Source organism: Eucyclogobius newberryi, unplaced genomic scaffold, assembly GCF_026437365.1.
Source record: "Eucyclogobius newberryi isolate DKJ021-1_F unplaced genomic scaffold, fEucNew1.0.hap1 SCAF_18, whole genome shotgun sequence".
Classification (NCBI taxonomy): domain Eukaryota; kingdom Metazoa; phylum Chordata; class Actinopteri; order Gobiiformes; family Gobiidae; genus Eucyclogobius; species Eucyclogobius newberryi.
The window spans coordinates 20,649,275-20,657,698 of NW_027315812.1; the positions used below are offsets into that span (position 1 = coordinate 20,649,275).

Consider the following 8,424-nt stretch of genomic DNA (forward strand, 5'->3'; position numbering starts at 1 on the left):
CTTTAGGTCTCAAGGTCCTGGAGCAGCACCTTTACTGTGGTTTACCTTTTGTGTTAAAAACACAAACGCACACATCTCAGCATGTGGCTTAAACATGTTAGTGGCCGTTGCTTTAGTTTTGTTTTTATAAATGGTAAATACTATAATATAGAGAGATGATGACTAGATGCATGAAATGCCGCCATAAACCACTTCAGGATTAAACCATTGGCTTCAGATGTGTGCATTTGTATTGGACTTAATTATAATGTATGAAAGAATTAATTTTGATCACTACAGGCCGCACCGGACAACAGATTCTGCTTTTCTCAGTCTGCAAACTTCTGAGATCCTTTTTCCTCTTTTTTTTCTTCTCTATTTTATCCAGGCATTTTGCAGAGTCGAACCTTGGAGTCTTGCACCAGAACTTCACCTTTTTGTGGGTGCTGTTTTGTTTAATCATTGCTGCACCCTGACACTTTTGTATTAAGCAGGAGGCCTACCTGGATTTCCATTGTTTGTTAAACCACAGGATGGAGGTTTCCAGCTCTGGCAGCTCTCGGCTCACAGGGCAGACTGTAGCACTTGGCTTTCACTGCTCAGGGTCTTCCCTCCTTCTGACTTTAAACTGGGGTTGGATTCACACTAAACAGCACTGCTTCATCTCGTTTCTGTTTCACCAAGAAATGATTTGCTGCTCGAAATGATAATCCACCCTGTTTAACTGAACCATCTGACGAGCTTTTCTGTCATGAGTACTGTAATGTTAAAGTATTTATGTTGCTGAAAACAATGACATCTTGTGTAAACATTCTGCAAACTGTTTTGAAAATGGCTCTGTTTATGAAGACATGTGACTGTTTCAACACAAGAACTTTGATGCAATCCAATAAAACTTGAATATATCATTGACAAGATTGGAATGGCTCTGTGTGATTTCTGATTATCAGGCCTATATTAAACACTTGTCTTTGAAGTGTGCAAGCTCATGTCTGTCCAACTCTCCTAGAAACAAGCAGTGTTTTCCCGAATGCCAGACGGTTCATGTTTGCAAATGTCAACATTTGTAAAGCGGTTGTTGAGCTGCAGCAGACTGGGCCCCATGGGGATTAGCGCTGCACTGTTTACCTGCTCAGAGGAATGCTGCACAGCGCGGACGCTTTTGTATCTGACACAGACCCAAGGTCAGAGCGCCGCCAGAGATGGGCCGCTTTGTCCCTCCACAAGTTTCCACCTCTCAGTATCAACACCACCACAATGTGGGCGACCTGAAGCACGGAGCAGGAATGCCTGCTCATGTTGCAACAGTGTTCACAAAGGTCTGCAGCAGCAGCCGCAGCAGCTACTGATGGATGGCTCTCATCCTTTCTCATGTTCAGTGCAATAGACGCTAATCCCAACCAAACCCATTTAGCTCCTTTGGATTATTTTCCATTGAAATATTTCCAGTTTCCTTGTTTAATAAAAGTAGTCCAGGCTCTAGATGAAAGAATCTATGCGTAGAGTTCATGTAAAAATCTCAATGCAAGAATGGGGCCACAGCTCTACACTCGCTTTTTGCTCACGTGTGTAGGCAATTAGCCCATTTGACCACTAGGTGTCGCACTTGTGCAGCAGATCAACAGGCGCGCTATTGACAAAAGCTGGACATTTCTTGTTTTCCTCACAGTTCGAGTCGTGTGGAAGGTGGTTTGTGAAGTTAGATGTTAGTAGATGTAACAAAGGGAATAATAAAGTCTTTGCGCACTTCGAAACAAAGAAGCGCAACCTATGGCTGACACACTTGTGTTTAATTTGTCTGCATCTTAGAGGTTTGCAGTGGGCAAACCTTGTTAAATTCGACATAGCATCTCCACATTTCACAAGCACGCAAAAGAAACTTCAAAGCCATTCTTTTTTTCTTTTTTTTTCAGAAAATGTTCCCAGCAATTTTCATAAGTTTACCCATTTAAGTTATGTGCAGTCGTGTTTCAAGAGAAAGCCATATAACAAATGTAGGTTTCAAGAGTTTCTTTATCTCATTTTGTAATAAACATATAAATAATAAACTCTAGACATTTTTGACACATCGCCCTGTTATGAAACCGGTGTGGTCTGGCTATATAGACTATCCAAACTGTGCATCTGCCGCAGGTCATCTATAAAACTAGTTCCCTATTACAAAATATGAAAAGAAAAATAATACATTTTAGTACATTTACAGGAGTTACTTAGGCTATGAATTTATTTACCCCAAAACGTATCAGCACTACTCTTCTGCCACTTAACTGTCAAGAGTCAATGACAAAAGACGAACACAGAAGAGCAGACAATTCAGACATGAGGCAGAATATCTGCCCCCCTCTGACAAAACAAATCAATCTACTGGATTTAAATTAAAATATATTCTTATATCTTACACTATTTCAGAAAACGAAATGTGATTCGGTAGCGATCTGTCAAAATCTAATTTACAATTCTGTGTATAAAAATATAATTTATGGAATCCCACCAAGTTTTTTCTCCCCAAAATATAACAGTCAGTTGCACATATGCACATGGACATTACACCTGTCAGAGTTAGCGCCTCTACTGCTTATGTTTTGCACCTTTACCTTTTTTATTTCGCATTTCAGTTATGTTTTCATTTTTTGCATTTAAGATATACAAAAATAGATTATGCACAATTTGCTGCTCACACTTTCTTTCTTTTCCCAGAATCCATTAGTTTGTCAGCAGCTCGTTCACATGAGAATAAATTATTCAAAGAAAAACTTGTTAAGGCTCCATTCATTCTTTGAAGGGGACACATGGAGAAGTCAGTGAAATAAATATCCCGACTCGGCTGGGGCCTTGTCTGTCAGTCTGTGCGTCTGTCCTCAGAGCCGCGGCTCAGTCAACTGTGGGACACGGCCATGCCCAGCGGGTGCAGCGCCTGTCCGTCCAACAGCCACGTCCCCAAGTGGAACAGCAGCTCAGAGTACCAATGCACCCCGTCCCCCTGCGCCGCGCTCCGCGCCCCGCTCCTCGCGCTCCGCAGCAACGAGGACAACCAGTGCGCAATCCGCACCGGCGCCATGGCCCAGTGCGCCAGCTCGTGGTCTTGTATTACCGCGTAGCAAGACGATAAGACGTGGTCCACCACCACGCTGCCCTGCACCGTCACCGGGGCGTACGAGCCCTCGTGCTCCTCAGTGTAAATCCGTTTTACACGCACGGCCTCGAGCCGCTGCCGCGTGGAGTCGAGCACAAACACGCGCTGTCCCGGACGCACGTGACTGGCGAACACCGCGCTCATGGATGAGTTGTGGCCTACGAACAGAAGGTGCGCCGCCGTCAGCGGGAGCTTCTGTCCGGAGTCCGTTTCGATGACGTAGAAGGTCCTGCGCGTGCTGGAGTCCTGATCCAGGAACATGATGAAGTCGGTGAACACAAGGTTTCCACGCGAGTCCGCAGCCAGGACCCGGTCCCCGGGCCGCAGATCCCGGAGCCACCTCTGACTCCCGTCCTCCAGAGTCACCGCAGAGGATCCCGGGAAACAGCCACCGGACTTCGCCGCCACCGAGTTCTCTGAGGAGAAAGCGTCACATCAGGGGTCAGAGGGCACGTACACCTGCCGCACGTGCGGCATTTCATCACATGAGCGCGTTTTGCGCATTGTTTCATCAAACTTGTGCCTGTGGCGCGCTCGCCTCTCGCCTCTTGCCTTGGCGGGCTGGATGCATTTAGCATAATGATGCAAATTCCGTCAGTGCCAAATGCGTATTGGCTTGGTCCGCGCTGTCTGAGACGCACAGAGAAAGAGGCAGAGCACTGAAAGCCTGGCTCATCTATTCTTAATTAAAAAACCCAATAAGAGCAGCCATTGTCATTCTAAATGAGCTTGTGGATCCGCGCTTCTCTCGGTAAAGAACACTTACGCCTTTCCCAGCTTCTCTGCCCATATTTACTCAGGTGCAGAAACCTCCATGTGACAATTCACACAAATAGGCCACTCACAACTACTATTTACCCAGTGAAGCCACTTTTCCAAGCCTCTCGAGTTGTAGATTTGAATTTAAATGAGGGCCGGACTCTTAAATGCGCTCTTCTGCGCCACATCAATGCGCTTCTGCGCGCTTTGTTGTGCGTCCTGTGACAATCATGTTGGCCTTGGTGGCACTGTCCACACAGTCTGCGTCTGCTTCCTCTAATCTGCCTGAGATTCCAGAGCATGAAATAGGGTGACAACCGCAAACCAGATTTGAGCCGCCCGATTCAACATTGTTCAGCCAAATCCTTTTGGTAAAGTCGAGTGACCCCAGTGACACGGGCCCACGGCCGCTGTGATCTCACAGAGAGTGCGTGGAATGACAAATGAGGGATTTATTGCCATATCAATTTTCAGAACATACTTTCACAAATTAACATCTTATTTTGAGTCTAGTCGTTTGACCTAAATGAACATTTGACTTCCTCTATCACATGTGACTGCGGTGTGTTCCACAAGGAAACGGTGCGGGGCGATGTTACATCATGAAATATGTTTCAACTCATGCTCCACAGACTGTCACATTTAAGCACAACACATTATGAGTTCATGTTGTTTGTAAAGAGTATTCTGAATGTGCATTATTAACACGCACGTGACATGGCTTTACTGTTCATTCCTGTGCTTCTTGTGTGCGTGAAATGCCTCTTTACCTGCTTTGACAGAGCAATGGATGTGAGCTTTGGACTCGTAGTAAACCCAGTCGAATCCCGCTTCTACGGCCAGTCTGGACAGCGTCCCGTACTTGCTCTTGTCCCGGTCTGACGTGGTGATGTCCACGGCTCTACCCTCGTAGTGAAGAGACTCCTCAAAGTGGTGGCCGTCCTCGTCCCAGCCCTCCGTGACCCGGAGCTTCACGCCGGGCCACTGGTTCATGACTGAGATGGCCAACGAGTTGAGCTTGTCTTTACATCTCTGTGAAAGGACAGAAAAGCTGATTAATGTGGTTTAAAAGAACATGAATAAAAGTTTCCTAAAATGCCAGTCTAATCGGCGCGCGCGCCTTGATAGAACCTCCATAATATAATAGATCCATGGAGCGCACTGACAGCTCCTCTGCTGTGAGCTTGCATTTCTCGGCAGCGTCAGAGGGCACGTCTCTATGAAATATTGATAAGACACTGCATTCGCTTCACTGGCCTATAACATGAGCAGGGAAAGGTGCGAGCTGCGTGCTTTCCTTCTCCACCCGCGGTGATAACGGCTCTGTGACACTTTCATGAGCTTGTATTAGGCCATGGGACGAGCCAGTGCGTTTGCTTTGGTTTACTCTGAGTCAATAATTAATATGCAGATTATATGAAGATCACTAAAAATCCAAACCGACAAATAAGTGAAGATGCTTTGCCTTCTCCAAGACATTTGAACCCAGGAGCTTTATGAAACCTCAAGCACTAAGAGGCTTTTCAGCGCGTCGCGGAGGAAAACTTTCTGTGAGTCTGTGAGTCTGAGTCTGCTGCAGAGTCAGAGACGTGACGCGCCTCCGTGAATCGAGCTGGTTTGAAAGATGACTGACAGACTTACAGGGACTGACAGACTTACAGGGACTGACAGACTTACAGGGACTGACAGACTTACAGGGACTGACAGACTTACAGGGACTGACAGACTTACAGGGACATGACTGTGGATGGTTTGGCCACAGAAAGACAATGTCCTGAATGCGTAAGGAGGACGTCCTGGAGCAAGAATATTCACAAACTAAACACAATAGTTTTAGTTAAATGGATGAATGAGTGAAGCTGGGACCAGAACCTGACACGTTTTAAGTGGGATGGCCCGAGTCAAGAGCCTTTTTATTAATTCATTTGGTCGTGTGCCGCTAATCAAGCCAAATTCTGCTCAACCACCGTGAAGCGCAGCGGGACGTCCCGGCTCTGCTCGCTTTGTGCTCGGCCTGAAGTTGTTCAACAGCCACCCTGCTAATCTGTTCACAAATGAGTTGGTTAGAGAAAACACTTATCAGCTACCTGTCACTGTCAGGGCAAACAGCCTGCCAGCCTCACGCGAGTTCCACACGAGGGGCCCACAAGAGGAACCAATTACACTGTGAATGTTCTCAAATGGGACATATTCAAACAAAGTTGTGCCAGTCTTTCAAATCACTCAAAACGCAGTAAAGAAACACAGACACGTAAACTCTAGAGTTCTCTCACTATAACAGAGTAACTTAGAGAGAAAATGTGGCACCAAATCCACGCGTAAAACCCGTGCGTAAAACGTCCTGCTCCGTGCGTAAAGCCGTGGCCATGTCTGTCCCCATGTGATAACACTTATGCAACTAGCAGCAAAGTGTAGCAGCCACTGCTGCTTCCTAATTACCCTTCATCTAATGTGCAGCGTCATTAATTCATTGGAAGCGCAAAATCACCCGCGTAACTGAAACTGGTGTACCCCGCTGGCCAAGGGGGGGCAAAGGGTCAGAAGTTCAAATTGCGTCTCGATCCCTGCAGCGAGGGCTGCCTAAAAGTCCTTTCATGTACAATCCACACTCGGCCAGGCTGCTACATCCGCGGATGCTTGATGGAAACAAGTGCAAGTACGAAAGAGGGAAAGGATTCAAAACGAGCTGAGCTTGCACCCAGCGCCGCTTTAGCAGGTGCACATGTGCACCCAGAGCACCCAAAGCACCCATCCCAGAAGCCTATAGTCAGGATGCAGAATCCTTTAAGGCAGGAGGTAAAGGAACTGTAGGTGTCTCATAGTCTGGCCGACACGGGGAGAGAACTCTGAGGGACGCAGACGCTGCACGCTCAGTGCGTCTTTCATCCGCGCCTGGTGCGAGCTTCAGGGTTTCTATATCACCACAAACCCATACATCCAGCAGCATCCAGCTGCAGCATTTTATTATTACTGAGCCGATATCACCCAAGCGCGTGAATTATTCACCAACATCTGAGTGCTAAAAGTCATGCTGGAGAGACATCCTGCAGCCATCTCTCTGTACACAACGATGCTGCCTTAAAAGCCACTGGTTTAGACTTTCACAGAAATGCCATAAGAAAAAGCAGCAGGAAAATGTAGGAATCACACCTCGGCTTCACTAAAAGCTGCTTCAATCAATAAATGCTGCAATGCAAGACAGCAAACAAACCGCTTCACAACGATACAAATATAGATACGCAGAGAGGGCTGCATTAATATTTCAAATCTACTGTCACAACCATGAGGGCCGAGTGTCCTGACTGTCCGTGTGCACATCACTTCTCCAGCTCCATTCCTGATCCCAGATCGAGGGGGGAAATCCTATGGCGCTTTTAGAAGGCAAATAGCAGAGTTGAGCTTTAGGTGCGCACCAGAGTGACAAGGAGCCGCGGGAGCGACGCTGGAGCCGCGATGCAGCCGCGAGATGCCTCCTTACCTGGGTCATGAGCCTGTCCGCGCCGGTGTTCTCTTCATCCTTGAAAATGATGTCTGTGTTATAGTTGGGAGTCAGCTCTTTAAAGCGCTCGGAGTTCCTCGTGATCTTGCCCTCGTACCTCCCGCTCGCCCCGAGGGTCTTCTCCGCCACGTTGGGGATGAACTGCTTGTAGGCGAGAGGTGTCAGCTTTTTCGGGTGTCTTCTCCTGCCGTAGCCCCTGCCGGGTCCGCATCCCATGGCAGAGAGCACCAAGGACAAGCAGAAGACCCCAACAAATACGAGTCTGCTCCACATAAGCATGGTGTTTTTTGTTTGTTTTTTTATAAAGATCTCAGAATAAGTCGCCGCTGCTACGTGTGCCGCGGGTATATGTGCCTCTCCCGGCTCTCGCGAATGCCCTTGTCTCCTCCTCTACTTCGCCTGCTCCTGGTCTGTGCCGTGGCAGGTGCGGGAATGGACGCCTAGAACCAACGCTAAATAAAGGTGCACACATAGAATGAAGGTTTCAAAAAAAAAGTAGTCTGGGGAAATTAAAAGCCAACGGGATCTCTGGTCGAGCTGCAGCCGCTTGTGTGAGACGACCGCTTTTAGTGCTTTGTATTATAGCACTGATCTATAGCAGGGGAGGGACTTGATTGGCTCGCTTAGACAAACCCTCCTGTTATCCCACACACAGAAATCTTAAAAGATTTCTTCCACCTGAGGGTTGCGGGGAGGAGGGGCTGTTTCATGGGAAAACATCAATTATACAAAGTTGATTTTTTTTTTTTTTTTTTTTACTTTTTTTTTCTTTCCCCATCTGCACCGACTTTGTCAGATTTGCCAGTGAAGTCGGGACAGAGGAGCTCCATCCGAGGCGCTGAACTTAGCTCAAGTGATTCCAATCTGGGATAACGCAGCCGCTGAGGGCTTTTCCCAGGAGAAGCGCACGGCTCGTGATTGCGCACGCCCTGCACTGGATTCTTACATGTCAACGCTGCAATCCCATGTTGTGACTCTGCATATTGAGTAAAACAGCACTAAACGGCACTAAACACGTCTAATAAAAAATAGACTAAGTAAAGAGAATGAAGAA

General features: G+C 47.2%; 1 protein-coding gene across 1 annotated transcript; it reads right to left on the reverse strand.

Annotated features, from left to right (window-relative positions):
- Nucleotides 1–1,974: 1,974 nt before the first annotated feature.
- Nucleotides 1,975–8,040, reverse strand: shha (sonic hedgehog signaling molecule a). The gene is made up of 3 exons (XM_072450951.1): nucleotides 7,350–8,040; nucleotides 4,642–4,903; nucleotides 1,975–3,528 (listed from the first exon to the last, which is right to left on the reverse strand). The coding sequence occupies exons 1-3, from the start codon at nucleotides 7,647–7,649 to the stop codon at nucleotides 2,855–2,857; spliced, it is 1,236 nt and encodes a 411-aa protein (XP_072307052.1). The 5' UTR covers nucleotides 7,650–8,040; the 3' UTR covers nucleotides 1,975–2,854.
- Between the last annotated feature and the right edge of the window lie 384 nt (nucleotides 8,041–8,424).

Coding starts and splice junctions, on each gene's coding strand:
- shha (XM_072450951.1), bottom strand. CDS start 7,649: ATGCTTATGTGGAGCAGACTCGTATTTGTTGGGGTCTTCTGCTTGTCC. Junction 4,904..7,349: donor CGGACAGGCTCATGACCCAG/GTAAGGAGGCAT, acceptor GTCCTTTCACAG/AGATGTAAAGACAAGCTCAA. Junction 3,529..4,641: donor CCATTGCTCTGTCAAAGCAG/GTAAAGAGGCAT, acceptor CTTTCTCCTCAG/AGAACTCGGTGGCGGCGAAG.